Source organism: Lissotriton vulgaris, unplaced genomic scaffold (assembly GCF_964263255.1).
Source record: "Lissotriton vulgaris unplaced genomic scaffold, aLisVul1.2 SCAFFOLD_262, whole genome shotgun sequence".
Classification (NCBI taxonomy): Eukaryota; Metazoa; Chordata; class Amphibia; order Caudata; family Salamandridae; genus Lissotriton; species Lissotriton vulgaris.
This window is the reverse complement of record NW_028253771.1, coordinates 685727-710218: the sequence shown is the minus strand read 5'-3', so window position 1 is coordinate 710218 and position 24492 is coordinate 685727. Positions and strand designations below refer to the sequence as shown.

Genomic DNA, 24492 nt, shown 5'->3' with positions numbered 1-24492 from the left:
CGCCATCTTAATCAGCCCCTAAAACATTAAGAAACTCAGACCAACTGTTAGCTAAATATTGTCCTTTGTGAACACAGTTAGCTACAATGAACAATTATTTCACAATAGTTTGTTTTCTGCATTACCCCTTTTTATCAATTGGCTAATGCACCTCTATCAAGCAGATAGAGAGTTCACTCATCCAGGGTGCAAGGTACAAGGTACTGGATGCAGAATGTACTATTAAGCCAATATCTGTAAAGTAGACATGTGGAAGTCTTTTCACACATTTAGTAGGTACTACTGTCTGGATTTGGATACTAAAGTTCAGCTAGTTTGAGAACTAGTGTGGGTCAACCTGCACAGAGAAACATCTTCAGCTAATTCTTGTATTAACAGATCTTAAATGTATGGATTGGTTACTTTTTTTCGCCCCTGTGGAAGAGAGATTTGTTTTTTTGGAGGGGGGGGGCGGGGGGCGATCTGCTTGCTGCTATGCTCCAACACTTAGGACTATCAATAAACATCCTATGATGCAGAGGGAATGCTTCCCTACTAGTAATCCTGGTTCTGCATTTTAGGACTCCTATTTAAAGTAAACAACCCTCCCTCCTCTCTGGTTTTTTCTCTTTCATAAGGTACTAAAGAGAATACAACATTTTCTATTACTTGATCCTTTAAATAGAACCAACTTTGCGAAGCACATCCTCAGTACTAGGCATAATGGCCCATTGATTCTAAAAGCGACAGTTGGTTTTTACAGCTAGTTCAATGAAAAACCTTTTAGGTAGTGCTTGTCCTCATCTTTACACATATTAAGTGTAGTGGAATTCCAGCATCAAGTGAGGTTTCCTCTTTGGTGCTTGCACTGTAGTTTTGCATCATTTCCCCTTGTTTCTTATTTGGAAACCGTGCTAAAATTCCAAACTCCCTGCCTTTGGTAGTTTTGGGAGGGTGCATGACTACTATGGAAATGCTGAACCTTTCAGCTTCTTTAAAACGTATTGTTTTGAAGTGTCCTAAAGTCCCTTGCAAGCAGCAAGTACTAATTCTAGCATTTATGAAGTCAACCACCTTCCCAGCAGTACAAGTCCCACAAGGAGTTCCCCTAGGATTAATCTTGTCCCCTGCCTTTTTCACCCTCTATATGGAACCCCTTGCAGTGATCCAAAATCAGGCCAAAATTGCATAGCATCTCTATGCGGATGACACCCTGCTCTACAACAAACTCTTGTCATCTGTAGACATTCAACACCTAAACACTCTCCATGGTACAAACCTGGCTGACCAACACCCACTTAAAGCGTAGCCCCAAAAACTAAACTCCTCTTCATCCTGCCTAAAGGAAAGTCATATCCTATCCATAACTGATTTGACAACCTAAATGCACAAGACTGTAAACTATCCATCTTTGACTCTGTAAAGTCACTAGGAATTGCTCTATACAATTACTTTAACATGAGAGAATATATTAATATCCCAGCAAAAGTGCCTTCTACACGCTGAAACACCTTCATCCTGCTTGGAGATCTAAAAAAATGTAGTACAATACCTTGTTCCATCCAAACTGGATTACAGCATTGCAACAATCACAGTTACTGCAAAAATCCACCTCATATCTATGAAATTCACACTCAAAGCAGCAGCCAGACTTTTCTGGGGAGAGGCGACACCACCACTTCACAGCCATAAACTAGAAACTCAACTGGCTACCAGCGGAAACGAGAAGCATTTTCAAAACTGCTTGCATAACTCACAAATGACTACACTGGAAATCCTACTTACCTCACTACAAACTTTCAAAAGCTGGCCAAAAGAGCCCTCTACGAAGCCCTAACATTTTGCTCTCGATTCAGCCGAAATTCAAGACAAAGAAATCACTCACCCGTTCCTTCTCTGGGAGCGTGCCCAGAACTTGGAACACTCTACTTCAAGAACTAAGGGCCTGATGATGGCAGTCAGACTTTCGTCCGACCGCAATCCTATCTGGGGATGGAACCACCCCACTAGCTGGCGGCGGTCCTGCCATATAGATTACAATGCGACCGCCTTGAAGGTGGTCGCACTGTTTATGTTTTGTATAACGGCGTGTGCTGCGGGCTGCAAGCACATGCCGCAGTACAGAAAATACACATTTTTGGTCTCTCCAACTTCCTACCATCCACCCGCCATTGTAAAATGGTGGGCGGTCAAGTGGTGTCTGATGGAGGAGACGCCAACGATGGCCTGATGGCAGTTCTACCACCACCGTAATGAAGCCCTAGGTGACAAACACACCTGCACTTCAAGAAAAACCTTAACTTCTTCCCAAAAAATACCTGAACCCACTCTACTAAAATAATTGACTTGTTCAGATGAACCTCCCAACCTCTGTCGAAAAGCATACATCTCTACCTCCGAAACAACTACTCATTTATCCCGACAAGCCGTTACATCCTACCATCGCTACCCCCGAACTATATCAACCACTATTCTGCACCATTGTATTTATTTTGTTCACTTTATGTATGATGCTGTATGTAGGAATACTTTTTTTCTACTGTACTCCTTAAGCCCTCGAGTCAAGTTTGCGCTACATAAAAACTCAAAATAAATAAATGAAAAATCCTACAATGCATGACCAAAGCTTTACTAAGATAATTTCTTAACTGGTGTTGAAAATCTACATGAAATGAACAATTAAATAAAGCCTTTTGAAAACAGAAGTGAATCCACAACACACACTGAATGGAAATAAACATTCAGAATATAGACAGACTATTGTATGCACTTACTAGAAAGAAAAACAAAATTGAACATTACTAAATTTTCTTTGTAAAATTTTACCTATTAAAAAAAAACACAAATCATAAAAGTCTGACTGTTTTTTATGGATACTATATAAATGTATGTTTAAGATGAGGAAGAAGCTCCACTATTGTTCCCATTCTTTATAGCATGTTATATAAGCACAATTTATTGAATCTTTTAATGATTTTCATAATCGCACAATAAATGTATCTATTTAATAATCAATATTGTGGGAGAATATTGTGTGTATCAAAATCCTTTTAGTTTGATAACACATGAAATTGCACAATTGGGGTACAATGTGTAAAGGCTTTCAAGCAACTATAGAATTGGGCCAATATTCTGCTATTCATATTAAATCTCACTGCTCCGTTCACCTCTTTTACTAAGAAATACATACTCCTTTCAAAGTTTTTCCTCACTTTAAGGTGGCAGAAGCAATATTATTGGGGATTAGTTTATTTTTTAGATCTAAATTTTATAGTTTCATTGCATTTACAAGTCTGCAAATACTCTCATAGAATTTAATATCCATCCAATTATAAACAGGTCTACTGAAATATCTGTATGCATTGTATAAACCAAACCCCAATCTAGGGGTCTATTACAATAAGTCCACCCGCCATCGCCCTGGGAAATGGGACCACCGCCATGTGTGCGGCGGTCCTGCATGCACAATTAGAATTCACCCGCCACACTGGCGGGAGCTTCCTGCATTTTTTGCATTGCGGCAAGCGGTGCTGTCAGCAGCACCCGCCACAATGCAAAAAGGCATGTGTGCATTTGCATGCACAAGTGGCAGGCACCTCGCAGTGCTTGCCACATCGTCCATGCAAATGCAGGGGGGTACCATAGGTACCCCCATGTGTCCCCCCAACATCCTGGGGGCTGCTTCCTGCTCCCATTGTAATAATGATGGTGGTGTCTAGCAGACACTGCCACCATATTGAAATCTTTTCCGCCCGGTCGACTCATCGACCGGGCGGGAAAGCGGCGGACGGTGTTCCTGTCCGCTGTGGTGCCCCCACTAACATAACCAGGCGGGGGTAAATTGCATGCTGGCGGAGGTGGTCAGGCCGATATCCACTGCCATGCGGGCTGTGGCGATTCGCCCGACATACTAATAGGCCACTAAGTGTATGGCTGCCAATTTGAGCTGAAAATGAAGTCTGTTTTATTCCAGGATATGTAAATTCTTTATAATTTTTTTAACACGGTCTCTTCTGGTGTTAAATAAAAATTTCAAAACAGGAGTTTTTTTATCTTAAGTTTCTTGTACGATATAAACTAATTCTGAACAATCTTTTTGATTTAGGATAATTAAATATAATTCTCCAACAGCCCAATGCAGAATCTGAATGGATTTGCAAGTCCGCACCTGCAGACAGACTTTGGATTGATATTCAGGGTCTGATTAGATCTAGGCGGACAAGGTATCCTGCCACAACAGTGACAGATATCACATCTACCGAAATATACATTTCATTGGATATAATGGGATTTATATTTCAGTAGCGGGATAGCGGTCGCCATTGTGATGGAGTAACCCGCCCCCCAAGATCTAATTCAAGCCCACAGTCTTTTTAATCATACAGCTTTTAACAAAGGTAGGTCCTAACCCTTATTGTTTTAGACTAGAGGTTTCAGGTTGATATCAATCCCTGAATACTTTTTAACCTAGGGTTGCGCCAAAGCAATGAAATCAGATGTGTCTTTGTTAACATTAAAAATATCCACTGCTCAGGCAATAGTAGATATTGTGTTAAAATAGGCTTAGGTCCAATTGTCAATCTTCTTAAGCTTATTATTTTTACTGGATTTAAGATTTACCTATTAAAAAAACAAAACATATTTTTAATCTTCTTACTAGCTCTGTTATGATCATTTCCCTAGCAATCATTAGGGGCAGTAAGTAGCATAACGACCAGAGATGCCAACCCTGAAACTGGGGGACCGGGGTTTGAGTCTCTGGATCGGCTCAACATCCTGTGATTCTGGGCAAATCACGTAACCTCCCTGTGCCTACAAAAAATTTAACTGGTGCTCATGTAAAGCGCTCCAATAACTTTGGGTGGAGTATGTGCTATATAAAATTGCAAACAAAAATCTTTTGAGTAACTATATAACTCTGACACTCATTAGCTTGCCATCTTTTTGTTATCATATGTGTCTAAGAAATACTTTAGGATCATGTAGGGAGATCTTATTTTCTTTGTCGCAAGATTTAAATTATAAAGATGCAGGTTTTTGTTACCTGCCTACATTTCTAGTGGTTTATCCTCTGCAGTACTGCAGACTACAGCGAGGCCAGCCACCTCCCGGCCTAACGCGGACCCAAATAGTTGCCACATACTTTACATAACATGTATTGGTAAAGCGCGCGTTCACCGAGAAGGGTATCTTGGCACTGAATAACAGATGTTTATGTTGGACTTGGGCCTCTTTGGCAGGTTCACCCCTAGACTGTTTACCTTTAGCCTCTGGCATGGTGGTAGTGATTTTAGGCCTCTGCGCACTTCAGCACTGTGGCCCAGTTTAAAGTGCGTGCGCTGAGTGCATGTGGTGAGATTGGCCTGCCCTCCCATAGGAATTCATTGGGATGTGTGTCCATGGTAGTTCCTGATGTGTGGGGAGTGCAGGGGCGAGTTTGGTATGTGCAAACTTATTACCCAACTGAATGGTACTCATTTATGGACCTCAGATGGATGAAAAGCTAAGTGGGCCTGCCAGTATTTGAACCTCTGACCATGTGGTTGAGCACAGGCCCCTACTTCGAACACATTAGTCCACTAAACCACCAGACCTGGCTTTAAAGTTCATTGATGGGTAGAGTATGACGTCACTGATGCCCTTTCACATGATGCATTTCACTCTGCTGATTGGTCCCTGGTGTTAAACATGCTACAACCTTCTCATCAACAACTCTGGGGCTTTTGCGATCTACACTGAAGGCCCTGGATGTCCTGATTTCATACTTGGGTTCTTCACATTGAGGTCAGGTTGATTCTGGAAATTCAAGCACATAATGACTGCTCATCTACTCACTTCGGGCAGATTTATGACAAAGTAATGCAGGGCATCACATCCCAGCATGTCACCTTGCTGTGCTGTGGGAAGGGCAGTAATGTGCCGTATTCATACCAATACTGCACATTCCTGTCCTTTCCCCAGAGCTGGTGCACAATCGTCTGCTCAGCACCAACACAGGCACCCGTACCCCACAGTGCAAGGGTGTCTAGGTTGCATGCAGGATTGTTCATGTGCTCCTTTCTGGCTCCTCTGCACAAAAACAATCCTCTGCGGCATATTCCTCTATGTACTTCTCCTCGTTGGGCATCCATGGGACGGCGTATTTTTGTCACATTCCCCAAACTACCAGTAAAGGTAAATCTGGGAAAGCTTCAAAGTTCATGGGAGTTGATGGGAATATCCAAGCAACGCCCATGGAACGCCGTCCCAGGGCATCGAACCGCAGTGCATTGCATTGCATTACTCTTGATTTGCAAAGCCGCTCCGGGCCACGCACAGTGGCCTTGCACGGCTTGATAAATCGCATTTTGGGTTGCGTAGTTCATGTACCACGCTGCGTGTTGGAAACGCAATTCAATCCCCTTCGTAAATATGCCTCTTTTTTATTCAAGGTAAGTAGACTCAGTACTTATTGTTCACAGCCTTGTAAGCTCAGAGGTCCTTGAAATTTGAATAGAAGCCAGATTTGACTGGCGTCGCACATTTTATAGGCTGGTATCTCTTTTTCTTCATTATTATTGTGTTTTAACATTGAGACCATCCTTCCTCATTTCCTTCCTAGAGGGCAACCTTCACAGCTTTTGAGATTCATCGAGTGCCCTTAGTTCTGATTGGACCCATGCTGGCTGCATAGGCTGCCTTGAGCCAGAGCTGGCCTGGTCAGTGACCGCTTTGGCCCCTCATCCATCACTCACCTTTGCGGTCTTGTTTCCCAGGCGTTTGAAGGTGAGGTCCCCAAAGGCATCAGTAGGCTGCTCTTTAATGTGCTTCTTCAGGTTCCATTCCAGGTCTTCTGGTTGACCTTCGTAGACTAGTGCCTTTGCCAGGTGCTGGGCCTTGACATTTCCACAGTAACACACCTCACCACAGCTGAGGGAAACAAACAGTGCAGGAAGTGAGGAGGAAAAACAGCACAAGTAAAGGTGGACCTGAACAGTCAGGGGCCAACATTCAGAGAAACGCCACAAAAGACAAAAGTGAGTTGCTTTCAGACAACCTAGACATTGATTCAGTGGCAGTGACCAAAGCCTCCATGGACTGTTTTTATGCAGGAAGGTGTCCCTTCATGCACAAAACCATCATTCCTACAGCGCAGTAACCCTTGAGCCATGGTGCAGCAGTGCCTGCCTTGGTGCAAGGCAGACAAAACGGGGCCAGTGCAGTGGGAAAGGGCAAGAATGAGCTGTACATCACAAATAGGACACATTACTGAACTTTCCTTTTGGTGCAGGGCAGCGCAGTTAAGTGGCTCACTGTTCTGCCCTGTATCAAAACCTTGTAAATAAGCCCCTGAGTATTCTAATAAATTGTGCTTAATGTGTTGCAGGTGCTGCAGGAATAAAAAGGGCTCATGTTTTTTTTTGCATTTGCGCCACAACGTTTAATTTTCAATGTGGGCCACTCCGCACCACAGGCCACTTCCGCATGGAGCCTCAGACGGTGCCGACTAAGGGCCTTATCAAGCCCTTTGCGGGTTGCCCACTATGCCACAGCAACACAAAGGTCTTGACCTTTGTGCCATCTGGAAGAGCCTTCCACCATATTTATAGATCACCATGTGCCTGACAGGGATATGACTGCTGTGTTCAAAGGGCTGTTCAACAAAGTTCTTTTTTTGATGAAACAACCTCCCAAAATGTGAGTTTGTTTCATGAAAACAAAAGCCTAAGGGTCCCAGAGGCAGGGAGATTTTTTTCCTGCCCGTGGTGGGCATTAATGATTATCAATGGCTGTGTCGTCATGTAAAATGAGTGCTGGTCATCCGGCTCTAATTAGGGCAGGACGACTATCACGGTCCCAGCGGTCCGTTTGCGAAATAGGTGACATTTTCAAGGACCGGTGTTAAAATTATCGCCATTTTAGCGGCAGAAAACTGCTGCTAAAACTGCGATAATGGGCTTGATCGTACGCCCTTGTTAATTTCCATAGAAGCCCATGTTCTGGCGTTAACATGGGTTTCTATGGGAATTAACAAGGGCGTATTATCAAGCCCATTATCGCCGTTTTAGCTGCAGGAAACGGATGCTAAAACGGCGATAATTTTAATACCGGTCCTTGATAATATGCCCCATAGTGCTATGTCAAGACTTCCCACTGGCAGATGAATTAAAGGACCGGTCTGTGTTTACCCACCGGTTTTCTCCAACTCTGAATTTGGAAGCCATGGATTTGACTAGGTGGGAAGGTCTCTATTTTAGGGCATTTCTCCCACTGTGTCAACTGCGGAGCTTTCTCAGGAGCTTGAGGGGTCTATGGGTCTCTCCACCACCTGATGAGGATATCTACAGCCTAGCCAGCACAGCATGGGGAGTCTCAACGTTGTGTGCTCTCTCTCATACATAGTTTCCCTTCTGAAATTTCTTCTTGGTCCCCTATTTCAAGACTGATGTGTAGAGACCTTGGAACTGGTAGCATGGTAGTGTGCCCTTCTGTACCTCTGTCTGCACACCCAATTTTCTTCCACAGCACCTCCAACAGTCAATGGCCTTCCCTGGAAGGCGCCACCATACTTTTCTGCATACCAGCTTTGCAATTTGAAGGCCTATCAACACCCTCCCAATTTTCATTGCGACTCCTACTTCACCCAGATAGGACCCCCTGATTCTTGGTCCCTCTGCAGTACATATGTTGGCTGGCTGAACTCCATTGATTCATCAAAGGTTGGTATGTGAAAGGAAGGCCGGCTTATGGTTTGAAAGGGAGGGGGTACCAGTGCAGTCCTTTGTCAGCATGCCTGGATGAGGTTCACTGGGTTCTCTGGCAATGTGTAGGCTTCACTGATGGACATGTCCTTTGATGGGTCTTATTTTGTCAGTGACAACACTGACTCCACTTTGGAACACTTTAAAGACAGTAGAGCTACTGCATGTGCTTTGTGACTTTTAGTCACTGCAAAGCTATTCCCACACGAGTTTCTGAAATGTAGGGCCTACTCCAGAGTTCTGGCATAGACAGAGATGCAACAGACCACCTAGGCTTTTCAGGGCTGTGGACGTGGCTTCAGCTGGCAGTGTGCAAACCAACAGGGGCATCTATATAAAGGAGGTATGCCTCTTGCTCTCCAAAAATGCCATAAAGTTCCAGTCGCAGATAAAGACATGTGATGTTACTCTCACTACTTCCCTGTCCCAAAAAGGGTATTTTTCTTTTTTCTCTCCTCAACAGCAGATTCAATTGCTCACATTGGCCCAGATTCTATCTGCTTTGGACCCTGGCAACTGGATTATGTCCTTGGAATTGCAGAATGAATATTTTCATATACCTGCCCTGCAGTCCCACAGGATTTTCAGTTTGCCGTGCTGCTCTTCGGCTACACCAGTACCCTCAAGAGGGTTTGTATTCCTGTACTTTTACGACTGGCTGCCTAATATAGGCGAGCTGTAGTCAGTCATCGACCACATCTAGCTGACGGCAAATCTTAACATCATTGGGCTGCACAATAAATGAACAGTAGTCCCTCTGGATTCTCTTTCATCGGCTTCCATTTATTGGGGTAATCCTGGGTGAGGTGGGGTGTGGCTTTTGCCCCTCAGAGAGTCCTGGACATTCAGGGTATGATGCTGACATTTCAAGTGTGATCCTGGATCCAGCTGAGAGTTATGAGGCCTTTTGACCTCCTAGCTTTGGGTATCCTTTTCATCAACCATGCCAGGTGGCACATGGGAGTAGTATAGCTGGTACTAAAGTCCCATTGGCTCAGCAGCAGGGTTGCTTTTGAAACACCCTACTGATCTCAGAAATAACAGCTCAAGATTTGATGCTGTGGCTGACTAACCACAGTTTGTCCTCTGGCATTCTACTCCCATCCTTACAGAGAGCTGATGGTGATGTTTGCATCACTCCAGGCGTGGAGAGTTGTCTGGGGAAGTGGAGATCAGAAGTCTGATCTCCAGTGGCGGGCCAGCTCCATGTCAAGTTTCTGATATTACGGCTTCTTGCTTATTGTTTTCAAACAATAAGCAAGGATTCACTGAATGTAAATAAGTGAAACGTTAGAAGTGCTTTTCTAATAACTATTTACCTTGAAAATGTTTAACAATGTTCTGACAGAATATCTAGACTGCAACAGAGTGTTACTAGATGGAAAGTAATTTCGTACCAGGGATTCGATACTCCGGGTGTAACAGAGCAGTAATCCCCTATGGTTGCTGAAGTGTACGGGGAAGGCACATCTAGCTTTCACTCAGCTTACCTGCCGACATGCAGATGCAGCTATTTTTTTCCTGAACATTGGTCCTAATCTTCAAAATGGTAGAGAGTTGAAAACTATCTATGAAAACTCTAAGTAGACCCCTTATGGTGCTAAGTTTATCTTACAGTAGTTGGAAGGAAAGAGGACCTAGGAACATTGATGTAAAGAAGATTTATGATATTCCTATATTTTTCAATACATTTATTAATATTTTATGTATAATTACCACTGTCTTGTTAATGTTTCTATTACTCTTGTATTGTGTGCACATCATAGGATTTTCATTTGAATGAATCTTTAAAAATGCATCAAGGTTTCCTAGCGTGCTTGAGTGTGCGTATACATTATGAAAGAGGGTTTGGGTTTCCACTAATATTCTCTGTGAAATCTCACAGGACAGACCATTACTTAAAACACATCTTACTCCACTATAACTTAGCGGGCTGGGGTTGGTTACAGTCAATCAGGTTTTCTGTCCTCAATTTGGCATATTGAGTAAGGACCCGAATAAGACTTTAGCGGTGCTATGCCGGTCTGCCCCACCACCACACTGCCAAAGCTGCGGTACCTGACATGTTAGGTATTTTTTCCAGTGTGGTGGGCTTTGTTTTTGACATTCCCACAGCGGTGCCCTGAAAATGGACACTGCAATGGTAACGCTAAGGTTTTCATGGCAGTCCCACCAAAACCTATTGCTGCCCCCTGACCACTGCAACACCGCCAGGGAATGGCGGTTCCCTGGCTACTGCAGCGGGGTGGTGGCTGTACCACCACCCATATAATAGGGCAGTAAGATGACCACCACCGTCGTGTCCCAGTGAGTCTGGAGGTCCATGGACCGCCAAACTAGCAATCGGGGGCGCAGTCCTGATTACCAGCGGGTCTGGAAAACAAAATACTGAGCTGTGTTCTGGAAAGAAATCTAGAAAACATATCACTGCAACAACATGGTAGAGGTCGAGCAAGTCCTGGGCCATGACGCTTTGTGTCTCAGGAGCAACAGTGCATCTTTCTTTTCTGTGTTGTCGGGCGGAACAAGACCTCCTGTAGGAAACAATAGGACTCCGACCGAACAGTGTTCGGTCGCCTTGTAATCAGTTGGGCGGGACCCCCTGACTGCGAGTCTGTCGGTCACAATTCTGAGACGGTGTTGGGCGGAAACTTATAGCCTGACATCGTAGTCGGCCCCTTATTTGTGAAATCTAAGAACTTCCTAATGCATAATGGTGGACACATTCTGAGCCCCTTGATTTTGGGTTCTCCTCAGGACCAAGACTGGGTGCCTCATGGTTTTAAACAAAATTACCTCTTTTGGTTTAAGTTCCACCAGTATCCTGTATAGTTGAAACCCAAGAGCTGTAAAATGTGATTGGAAAAACAGACATTGGATGAATGACGAAACCATTCAGGTTTGGTAATAATCCTGCAAGTCATAAAGTTACCTGTGAACTGGATTCGCAACGAAGTGCACACATTCCTTCTTTTTAAGGTTTGTTTCCGATTTAATCTGCAGAAGAGAAGAGGAATAGTTCAGTCAAATATTGAATAGAAGAATGTTTAACAGATTTTCCGCTGACTGCTGGCTAGTGTATTGAGAACTGGACTCTCGTAAGCCCTTCTAGAGGCCAGTTGAGCTAAGGTCAGGCACTAAGAATCACAGGGGCATGGTAGGTTCAGCTTATGGCACTGTTCCTCAAAAAACAAGTTCATTGCTTGAAAGGATTGATCTTTTAAAATGTGCCTGTCAAACAAGGTGTCAAATACATTTACATATCAATATGTCCAGCTAATATAGTTATAATAAATGTATTGATTTTAAATGCACCTGATTAAATAATTAATGCAGGTATCATTGTACCAATAACCTTAAATGTACACCAGCTTCACAATATTCCCATTTCTATTTTTGATAGAAGTGTAACAGTGACGGGTTATCTGTTTCAGTGAGTTGAAGCTCCAAATCACCAAACTGTACAAATTTCACAGTGCAGTAGACCGCCACATAATTCATTTTTTCAATAATCTCTTTAGTAGAACAGCATAGAATCCACTGCAACTTTGGGTCATGCAACAATAATATACAGTCCTAATTAAAACACCTGGAAAGGTGCTCAAGTTTAATCTCAAAACAAGCATCATCAAACCTGCAGGTCTGCGTTTGGGTTCAGGGAAGTGTTTGGTAATAGTTGGACAACTGTGTGTGTGATACTCCTAGAAAGAAATATCATAATGAAGCAACCACTTGGGCTCCACCAATGCAGAAGCTGGAAGTGGGGACCTTTGTTCAACAGACTGTTAACAGAGTTGTAATTCATCCTCAAAGAAGAGTGTTATAAAATGGAGTCAAGTTCAAGAACATGCTACCATGACAGCAAAGCAAAACACACTTGGAAGGGTGAAGAGTGAGTAGCGTTAGCTCATTGTAAAGACACACAGAATGCACATCCTTAGCAAAAAAGATATCAACCAGATGTGAAAATGTCATCTTCAGTAAATTAAATCCATCAAAATACACACATTGACTGAATTCAATATAAGTGTCATGTTGCTTCTGCAGTCTAACAAAAGCACAATTATAGCACATCACCGAAATCAAAGGGAACACTAAAGGAATATGCAAGTAGCATTGAAAGGCAATGTGTTGATGCAAGGGCAAACCATCCAAGCAAGCAAACCATGACCAACCCATGGAAGCCAATGGCTGACCCAAGTCCGCTATCCCCTTTCTACCTCTTGGATGGAGGTTTCTGAAGCGCTGATGTCATAACAGCAGGCCAGTCAGACCTAAGCAAGGTGTCCCAGTGGTCTCCTCACTTCTGTTCTGTGTCCTTGAAAAACCCAAAAGGTCTGTATAATTGCTACATAAATGTTGTAGTGAAACAATGTGGAACACAAGTTCAATAATAGATTAGCCTGATTTCCTTTTATATTTTAAGACCGCCTTAATCCCTTCAACAAGATATTTTTGCCAACAACTTTGACTTTTTCTAAGGCAGGCCTTACCGTCTCAAGAGCAGTTTACACCATGAATTAAATGTTTTGAAAGCAAGGATCACATTAATAATTACTTATAGTAATCTGTACTAGTCCAATAAGAGGCCTTCGGCAGGGCCGTGCTTCATTAGAGGTATTTGAAAGTAATTTGTTTATATTCAGAGTCATATTTTGAGTTATTCGTTACCTGCCTGAGGCCCCTTTGTTCAGGAGCATGACTTGGCCACTGGACAGTGAAGAGGTTTTATCACTGCCTATCAAATGGACATGTTACTTGCTTTTGGTAGCAACCTTACCTGGTAGAGACTTTAACTAGCCACAGATTTCTTACCGACCCTCCCCCGCTCTGTGGACTGTAAATATCACCTCTAAGAAATCCTTCAGGATCTCACTTTGACATACTGGTCACATTACCAGAGTATGGCTCAGTGCATCTGGCTGAAGAAAAAAGATGAAACTGAGGTCAGAGCGCTGGGGTGGCATCTAAATAGGCACTGCACATGTCACTTCTGGTGCAAACACCATGAGGAGCCTGAACACTGCCATCTGCTGGCAACCAATCAGACTACACAAAAACAATCTAGAACCGGTCTGACATGTGGGGAATATTCTAAGGTAAGGAATGTGGAGCTAGATCGAGTCTACCAGATAAGGCGTTAACGAAGGTAAGTAACTTGTGAATTATGCTCTATTTTCTGGAATTTTATTGTTACTGTTATAACATTGTAAAAATAAAAAAAAATAGCAAATAATTTAGAGGCAGAAACAGATAAACGGAGCAGGTGGAGGCAAAAATAGGCAGTCGAGTTGGTCAGGCAGTTTGAAAAATAGCAATCTGAGTTTTTTTGATGCAGCATAAAACAGAGCTAGAAACACAATTCAATCATGGTTTATGTTATGTGCGGTCAAGTGGTATCAGTTACAAATATGATAATTTAAATTAAACAAATCATAGCTCCCAAGAAAAGAAAAAAAGTTGACGAGTTAGTGCTGGGCTTGTACTTGTCAAGAGGGTCTGCGCGATTGAAAGCTGGGCTAAAAGTTGCAGAAGATTGCAAAACACACATCAAGTGGAGCTTGCTGTTCCGCATCCCTTGCCTTGCAGTACCCGTTTTGTATGTGATTGAGGGAAGCCTGCACTGTTCTGTAGCCGTGGGTGTGTGTTTGCTCTGCTGCATCCTTGGCTATAACTGTTTTGTGTGTGCTGGGGAAGGTGTGCACTGCTTCTGGCCATGCTTTCATAATGCTTTGTGTTAGTTACGCATGTGAAAACATTTACGGTTATGTTTGAGAATTTAGGGCAACTATGCCATGAGGGCATTTGAGACGAGTCCCAACTGTCCAGAAGAGTAACTAGGAGGGGGCAGATTTTTAACAACGCAGCAAGACACCCTGCTGCGCAGCGTGAAAGGGGAGGACAGGAATGTGCCATATTCATCATTATATGGTACATTCTTATCCTCTGCCAGCGCTGGTGCACAATGTGCTGCCAAGCGCCAATGCGAGCACCCATGAAGATATTTATACTCGTTGCCCCTCCCCTGGGAAGGCATAGCATTTTGACGCATTCCCAAGTTTGCCAGTGTTGATAAATATGTGAATATCCCAGTATTTGTGGGTGGATGCATGGAAACACCCCTGCACCACCCACCGAAAGCCTTTTCTGGGCCGAGTAACAAGGCAGAGACTTGCGCTGCCTTGCCTTACTTCAGATCTAGAAATCCATGACGGGCCACGTAAGGTGGTCTTGAGTTGCTTTGTAAATCTGACTTGGGGATTGTGATGCCCTGGCGACACCCAGGGTATTTACAACATTTGGAATCTGGATTCCAGTATTGGGGCCACAAGTTGATCTGGCCATCTCTTGTGGCACATTTCAGGACATCATTCCTGACCACAAGTGAGGTGGTGGGACTGCCCAAATCCTTGGCATTACTAACAACCAAAGTTTAGTTGCATGAAGGAGGAAGATCTGACCATGATCTTACCCTCGATGTAGGGCGATCTTGGTTATGGATGTGGGGCTAGATTCTGACATTGTTGTCCTTCATTCTGGTACAAACAATTTGTGGGAATACATACATACACTACCAGGCTGGGGCAGAAAGGGGCTGGGGCAGTACACCCGCTCCCGCCCCGACCCCCTCCGCACCGACTCCCTCCCGCCCCGACTCACTCGCGCCCCCCTCCCGCCCAGACATTTTCATTTATTGCTGCCTCCTTTCCTCCCCCTGCATCAGTCTCACTTTCCCTTTCATTACCTGTGCCGCTGCTCCTCACTGCACCATCCATCCATCAACCATCCATCAACCATCCATCAATCATCCATCAATCATCCATCAATCATCCATCAATCATCCATCAATCATCCATCAATCATCCATCAATCATCCATCAATCATCCATCAATCATCCATCAATCATCCATCAATCATCCATCAATCATCCATCAATCATCCATCAATCATCCATCAATCATCCATCAATCATCCATCAATCATCCATCAATCATCCATCAATCATCAATACGCGGCGCGGCCAGCGCTAGGTCCCGGCTGGCGCTACTTTCAGGGGACTACTTTGTTTACAAACGTAATTTTTCTAATTTACTTTAAAAAATATATATATAGCCTATGTCCATCTACACACCCTGACATTTTCATAGATGAATCGGGTGTGTAGATTGGCACTGTGGTTCCAGAGTTTACCTGGCCAAAATGTGCAAGTTCTCTCTTTATAATAGTAGTATAGATACATATATACACATACTAATATAATAAAGAGAGCCCAAACCTTTGAGGCGGGTAATCTCAGTAACCACAGCACAAATCAAAAAACCCAATACAGCGTTGCAGGCTATGCAGACGCCCACCATATACATTTAAAAGGTAAAAGAACCGTGCCAGCAAAGTAGTCCCTTGTGGGCGTGTTTGTGTTGTGCTGTGGGCGTGCGCTGGGGCATGACAAACCCTGGGGGCGTGTGGTACGTTCCGCCTTCCATGCCATGTCTCATAACGTGTTCTGTGGGCATGTGCTGGGGGCGTGGGCAGGTGCAGGATTATGGAAAAAGAGCGTTGTGCCCAATATCTCATTGTTTTTTCTTCCCAGGTTCTGTACATTCCAGCTCCGAGTGTGCTTGCCCCGCGCTCCCAGTGACGTGCACCTACTTTACAGTATGGAGGTCAGGCATGGCGCTATTCCAAAGGGCCGGAAGGAGCGAAAACAGGGGCCATTGTGCAGGAAATGTAATCTCGCCTTAACTTCCGGTGACGCCTGAAGCGCACACTGGTGATTTTCCACTTCTGTTGCGCACAGGCCTCGCGCCACGCACATCCGGACACATGGCCCGCCTCCACGGAAATAGCAAGAAAGGGACTATCCTTTCCCCGGGAATATGTGATGATATTCCGCAAACCAACATCCCGCATACCAACACTTTGCAATTTTTTTTATATCGTGGGACTATTACTCCGCAAAAACATAATTTCTAAAACTTTTACAATGCCTATGACTATCACGCATGCCATTATAACGCAAATGTGTGGTAAAGTTATATACATTGTAAAAGTACATTATTAAAACATCATATACATATATACATATATATATATATATATATATATATATATATATATATATATACACACAAATATATACACACATATATACATACACACTTTAATTAAAACATTTTAAAATGCATTATTTTTATTTAATATTTTATTACCCTTCACACCCTAAAATCTATTCCCACCCTGCTCCCTTTAAATACCCCAACACCCTTAAACACTAACCCATTTTAACCCTATAAATATACCCTGCACCCCAAAACCCAACAAATCCCTACAAATACCCCTGCACACCCAAACCTATCCCTGAACCCTATAAATATCCCTGTACCTCAAACCCCAAACCTACCCCTGAACCCCAAATCCCAAACCTACCCCTGAACCCTAAAATACCCCTGTACCCCAAATCCCAAACCTAGCCAAGAACCCTAATACCCCTGTACCCCCACACCTAGCCCAGAACCCTTAAAATACCCCTGTACCCCCACACCTAGCCCTGAACCCTTAAAATACCCCTGTACCCCCACACCTAGCCCTGAACCCTACCCCACACCTAGCCCTGAACCCTACCCCAAACCTACCCCTGAACCCTAAAAATAACCCTGTACCCCAAAACCCAAACCTACCCCTGAACCCTAAAAATAACCCTGTACCCCAAAACCCAAACCTAGCCATGAACCCTTAAAATACCCAAACACCCCAAAACATACCTCAGTACCCCAAAACATACCCTATACCCATACTTCCCTTATCCAAACATTTTTTTAAAAACATGCTTTTACCATTCATGCATTTACAAATAATTTAGTTGTAAATGTATGCGTGGTAAAAGCATATAAAATGTAATGCCATGCTTTATAATGGCATTGCGGAGTCATGGTACTTTCGTAATGAAAGTATGCGGAGTCATGGTATGCGGAAAGAAAGTTGCAGAATAATTGGTGTTTACCCCCACCCCCCCGGTAAGTACATTAGTGGTACGCGGCCCACATCTCCAGCAACATACTCCTATTTTTTTCACCACCCATTTGAAAAATGCACAGGTCTCTCATGGATGGTCATCACCAACATACACTTTTAGACCCACCTTCCGCCACAAGTTCTTTAGAATTGCAAACTTTAGAGCTGGGGAGCTACGTTCGAATCTCATCAGCTCAACATCCTGCGATTCCAGGCAAATCACTTTGTGTCCCCGTGCCTACCACAAATGAATGTGTTCTTCTGCAATGTAAATTGTGTTCATGCCATGTTGTCGAGTTTGCGCTATATAATATTGCATGGAAAAATAAAGTAGGGAAACTCGAGTTCACACACTACTGAACGCGCACTCTTATGTACATTAGCAGTGCACTGTGAATCGGAGCATTTCACAGGCCTGTCACAGATAAGAAAAGCTATCAAAACGAAATCCTACAAAATATACCACTGGCCGGCAGCAATTCATACCCGGACAACGTTGGGACGGGCTGCTGCACATACATACAAACAACCAAATGTAATACATAAAATTCTCTCAATATCCTGGTTTACATTAAAAAGTTCTCAAAAAGCTGACATCATAAAATCTTACAAAAAGATAATTTCCCAAAGGCTAATAAAGCTAAAAATGTTCATAAAGAAAATAATTACATGACAACTGTTGCCCTCTACTTAATGGCAAAATGAATGTAAAGGGCAACTGAAAAGCATGTATTCACAGTAGGCAAGGTTTGCAAGTAAGTGAGAGCTGTCCTACAGTACCGTATCCGTATATCAGTGGTTCCCAAATTTTTGACCCGCTGCTTTGACCTATTGGCCACGGCTCCTTTATGTTACCTTTTTTGGTGACTGGGGAGAACTTCGATTTTTCTCCCAGAAAATAATTAGAAAGAAGCTGAAGAAGCTATTCTAGTCAATACACAGGGTGTTTCATATTACTAAGGCGGCATCTCTAATAAAATATATCTAGTTCCACTTCTTTGCTCATGCCTTTTTTCGAGAACCTGCTCATTTTTTTTATCCCACCTACAGTACTAGATAGCACCTCTATGCATGAAGGCCCCATTGCAAAAGTGTTTCTGGGCTTGAAGAATATTTGCATGTGTTGGACCCGGCCTCATGGCGTGGTCCCACTCCTCTCGCATGGCGGGCCCTGGACGATATCGACCCCTGTCCTCCGGCCTGAAGCTACCCCCTCCAACCTCCACGAGAGCCGCCACTTATGGTGACCCCCGGCTCTCCCCCTCCTGAACATGGCGACCCCTACTCGCCCCACGCTGCTGGTCCGACCCCTATCCCGGGCCACCCTCTCAGGCACCGACTCCATCTTGGGCCTTCCACGTCCAAGTCCCGTGGCCTCGGCCCGACCTCGGCCGCGGCCCCAGCGAAGCCTCAACATCGAGGCTCCAAGATCCGACCAGTTGGTAAAGCGGCCACTTGGCGGATCGAGGAGGAGAGTTTCGATCTCCCTCCGGCCTCCCTGGGTGCTGGTCCATTCCCCTGCTGGGTGTCTGGACACTCATGGTTGAAAAAAGGAGAGAGTTTTCCAAAATAAACCCAGAAAGGACTGGGAAATGTCAAGATAAAAAGGGTTGGGTTCCTTTCTGTGGTTCCTAAAGTTAAAGCACAAGGTGCTTACTAAGATTAGACACCAAAAACTTTTTTCCTCAATGACATGTACCCTGGTCTGTCCCAAAATTATTATATAAACATGTTTTTCTTAAAATTCATATTTATTAAAAGCTTGCAGTAACAGTATGAAATTAATAACAATTTTATGCATAAGCAGTATATAAAAACATAATCACATTACATTCGAATTCAAAACATAAAACAATCAATAAAAGTAACAAGAGTGTCGACGCGTTTCGGTGTTTCGAAGTAGATGGTACACCTTCCTCAGGACTACAATGAATTCTTCATTCTAGAAAGTATATGGAACAGTCAGTTAATGTACATTCATAGAGGATTTTTTAATTTACAAAAAAAGTTTTTTTCAGGGATTTGCAGTGTCTAAGGTAAATCAATTCTTACATGATTCGCAATAATCAATGTGCGGTAGCAGCATAGATCCTGGGGATAGAAAATTCTTATCCACTGTTCTCTTTCAATTTCGTCCTTTCAAATGACCTGTGACCTGTGTATACACATTGGTTTGTTATTGCAGTTAGTTTGTTTATAATAAACAGGTCATAGACAGGACCCTTTAGATAGTAAACAGGCATGTACACTTACTAAGTTTTTAATAATCGAGGCGTTGACTGTCCTTATGGAGAATTTCAGAAGGCTCAGAGTATTCTTTGAAGATGGGACTTGTTTTGGTTCCTCATCCTTATTTAGCCTGATTCAGCCGGAGAGCTTCTTTTTATGTATTGAAGCTAATTCCTTTTATCTAGATAGATAAAGCACACGGAGTACAGTTGTAATATATTACTGTCTCCTAAGTTTTGCATTATAGACTACATTTCATAACACTGTACTGAATTACACCGAGAGAATTTAGGATTAGGGTGTACTTCAAAGAGCAGTAAGTTATTGTAAAACAAAGGAATGCAGGTGTATATAGTTTGGGACAAAAGCATGTTAGCATTGTACCCCAGGTACTAAAAAGTGCTTAGAATGTTTCCTTACAGCGCATCCATGTTTGTATTGTTTAAAGGTGAAGCGTATTAGCATTGCTTCAACATTTGTTGGGGATTGGTTAATCAGCCCACTCCTCTAAAAACCACTATAGTCCACATTAATTCTGATTCCCAAAGCACTAAAGCCTTTAGTTAGATTTCTTGTTAGGTAAATCGTAACCCCATGTATAGTTGGAGCGACAGAAAGCGGCGCGCTCGTTTTGTAAAGATTCCTTACCTCCGCGCATCAAGTCACACACCGCCTCCCTGGTAACCCGGTCTCCAGCGTCAGATGAGGAGCTGGGCTAAACGGGTCTTTTTATATAGTGCAGTGGAGTAATTAGGTTAAGTAACTCGCTCCACCTGTGCCGAAAATTCACAAGCGGGCGCATTTTGGCCGCCATTTTTGTAGTTTTCGCTTATGTATATAATTTCCTACAAAAAAGGAAGGACTATTTGGTGCGCAAGCATTAAGTATAATGATGTTATGTGGCTGGTTAGGGCCCTGCCACGCGGGGAAAATACACGAAGCATCTCGGTCGGGAGCCAAACCCAATTAAAATCGGGGCATGTTATTGGCCTTTCGTCCGAAAAAGGGCAGCGCCATTTTGGTAGTTTTTATGGCAAACTCTCGCATAGTGGCCTCCTACAATAGAGTAAGGACTAGTCCGCAAGGGCTGGAAATAATTCCGGCGGAATTCCAGTATGTTTAATGCGATGCTGTTTATATCTGTGACTAATTAGGTACTGGGAGGTATTATGCATAGCGTCCCAACCTCGTATTTAATTTACATTAAGTCGGGACATATTGTTAGTCTAGACTCCCAAAGAGTGCTGCGCCATTATAGTAGTCTTTTGGAATCTATCTACATTTATTCAGTTTATGGGGCATTTATTTACTTAGCAGCTCAGTTATTGGCTAAACTCATACGCTAAGTTAACAAACATGCATATAAATACAACCAAAAATAACTGACATTAAATGTAGGTAATTATATTACATTAACAGTACCATCAGACTAAATCTGATACCTAAGGGTAGCCATCATGTGGGACACAGAGCATCTATGCCTTTTCATACAAGGACGTGCATTCTAATTAATGCAAATAATAATTGGTCGATAAAGTTGGGTCACTAAATAGAGTGAAAGGAATTTAATGAAAAGGATTTTATGAAAAAGAAGTGCTCTGGGTTATCACAAAATTGCATCCTTTTCCATTCTTATTCCGCTCATATGATTGCCATCATTACAGTTTGTATTGCTATAAGGGTCAAAGACAATATAAACTTTCTATCTTTGGACTCAGAACTAGTATTCTATACTTAACATATTGTGTCACTGGAGACTTTGAAGGGTCAAAGACAATATAACCTTTCTATCTTTAGACTCAGAACTAATATTCTGTACTTATCAACATATTGTCACTGAAGACTTTAGATGTTCATTTGTATGCATACATTTATAGAGAGCAATCTTATGTATCTGTGCCTGGCCCACTAGGAAAAACATACAGTCTTATTATTACACTCATCTAACCAGTCTCTCCCATTCTTCTCTACTGTTGAGTCCCTGGGTATAGGTACGGAATTTGGACATGAAAAATTGTTCTCTTTGTTTCCGTTTAACGTCCAAATTACCTCCTCTCATGTTTGTTTTTATTTTTTCTACTATGCACCACCTTATTTCATCCTCTTTGTGTTTCTCCGTGGTCCAGTGCTCTACTAATGGGGCATTTTTCTTGTGATTTTTTAGGGCGGACCTGTGCTCAGATAAACGTAGTCTAACTTCACGTCCAGTTTCACCAATATACCCTTTCTGGCAAGGACAGACTATTAGGTATACCACATTTGAAGTCCTACAATTGACATGCTCATTCACCCAATGTGATGTACCTCCCAGTTCAATCCGGTCAGATTGGATAATGGATTTGCAGTGAGTACAAGACCCACATGGTTGGTTGCCTCTTATTGGTTTGCCCTGGTCAATGCTAAGTTGTTTGCTTTTACTAGGTTCTCTGTATGTATGTACTAAACAGTTACGTATAGTCCTATTCCTCCGGTAGGAGAAAATAGGTTTTGGTAATGGGGTTCTGCCTTCTCTGTTTAGAATTGACCAGTTTTTAATGATCAGGTTTTTGACCTTACAACTCAAGCCATTAAAGTTGGATACCATGACGATGTTCTCTTCAGGTTCTTTTCTTTCCTTATTATTAATTTCAAAGAGTGATTCTCTGCTCTGATACTTGGCCCTTTTGTAGCTGTCTCTGATTAGTCTCTTGGGGTAACCTCGTTGTAGTAGCTTGATTTTCAAATTCTCTGCATGTTTCTCAAACGAGTTTTTATCAGTGCAGTTCCTTCTTATTCTAACAAATTGGCTATAAGGAATGCCATCCTTCTGATTTTTCGGGTGGTAACTTTCATGGTGGAGCAGGGTGTTTCGGTCTGAAGGTTTAACATAAAGCTCAACACTCAATTTTCCTTTATCAGGCTTAATCTTGATGTCTAAGAAGTCAACTGCCACTTGACTTTTGTTAGCTGTGAATCTGAGGTTCACATCACCGCAGTTGAGCCACTCCAGGAAGTTGGCCAGATCTTCCTCAGTCCCTTCCCATATGAAGAAGACATCGTCTATAAACCTAGACCAGTGTTTGATGTTCTCATAGAAGGGACTGAGTTCGTTGTATATGTGGGTTTTTTCAAACTTGCCAACATATAAACAGGCCAGGCTCGGCGCACAGGTAGCCCCCATGCTCGTGCCCTTTATTTGACAGAAAAAATCATTATTGAACAAAAAAATGTTGTTCAAGAGAACAGTCTCTATACATTCTATGATGAAGGTATTGTGTGCAGAGAGATAGCCTTCTGCATCGCTTAGGATGTCCCTCATCATGGCAATAGTGTCCTGTTGGGGTATGTTGGTGTACAAGGACTCGATGTCCAGGCACACCAACCACTCAGTTTCACTGTTAAAGCTGATACCTTCTATTTTCGAGATCATATCCTTAGTATCCCGTATGTAGGATGGAAGTGTCTCTACTAGGGGGCGAATGAAACAATCAGCATACTTGCTGAGTGGCTCTGTTGCTGACTCGATCCCTGAGACTATAGGTCGCATGGGTGGGTCCCTGATATCCTTATGAACTTTAGGAAGCCCATAAAGGGCAGGTATTTTGGGGTGACCGTTAGATAGATATTTGTATTCATTCTCACAGATAATACGGTCTTCCTTGGCCAGAGTGACTATATTTTGGACCTTCTTTTTTAATCTGTTCCATTCCCCAAGGTTGGACTTTCTGTAATGAGCCTTGTTGTTAAGTAGGGTGTACATTTTTTGGTTGTAGTCTTTGGTGTTGAGAACTACAATGCTACCACCCTTATCGCCAGGCTTAATGGTGATATCATCATAATTTTGCAGATTTTTAAGTGCTTCCCTTTCTATTTTGGACAAATTATTCGGTGTCCAGACCTTGCCTACCAGTAGTTTTTCAAGTCCCATAGAGATTACCTTTTCAAAAGTGTCAACCTCTTGGCTAACCATAGAGATGTCAGGGGTCCATGTCGAAGGGGGTTTTAAACCTGATCTGTTCTCACTGGGTCTTTGTTCTTTGTTCTCAAAAAATCTTTTTATTCTAATCTTGCGAAAGAAGTCCCTGATGTCTTTTTCAATTGTGTATCTACAGATACCTGTACTTGGTGCAAATCCTAACCCTTTCTCTAGGATACTTATTTCTCCTGCAGTAAGCTCCCTATCTGAGAGGTTGATTATGGGTGCTTTGAGAGTATGATTCTCTATTCCCACTCCTTCTGACTGCGGGTTCTCATATAGGGTCTTCTTGTCATAGTCTCTTTCTGACGAAATCCCTGACGTCCCCTCCCCCGGGTCCTGAAGCCACGGGTCTGTCTCTTTTGTGATTGTTCTAAAAAAACTTGATAGTTATGGAACTCATCAGCACTGTCTTCTCTGGACTCGTTGCGTTTGCTGTTGTCTTGGGGCCTTTCTGCTTCAGAATCGCTAGTATGGTATGATGTGTCCGAAAAAGTGACATTTTTCTTGTAAAATTTGTTTCTATTGTATTTGAAGGGACGATTATTGTATTCATTGGGAATAGGTTGATCAAA

The 24492-nt window shown here is 42.9% G+C and overlaps 1 protein-coding gene across 1 annotated transcript in view; it reads right to left on the bottom strand.

The window, feature by feature from the left end:
- Positions 1-23911, bottom strand: part of LOC147660770 (transient receptor potential cation channel subfamily M member 2-like) — a 979384-nt gene extending 955473 nt beyond the window's left edge. The window contains exons 1-4 of the mRNA XM_086951478.1: positions 23197-23911; positions 22544-22977; positions 11653-11717; positions 6714-6888 (exon numbers count right to left, since the gene is read on the bottom strand). Of these exons, the coding sequence (XP_086807604.1) occupies positions 6714-6888; positions 11653-11717; positions 22544-22977; positions 23197-23911 (1389 nt within the window). The remainder of the gene's footprint in view (positions 1-6713; positions 6889-11652; positions 11718-22543; positions 22978-23196) is intronic.
- Positions 23912-24492: the final 581 nt, after the last annotated feature.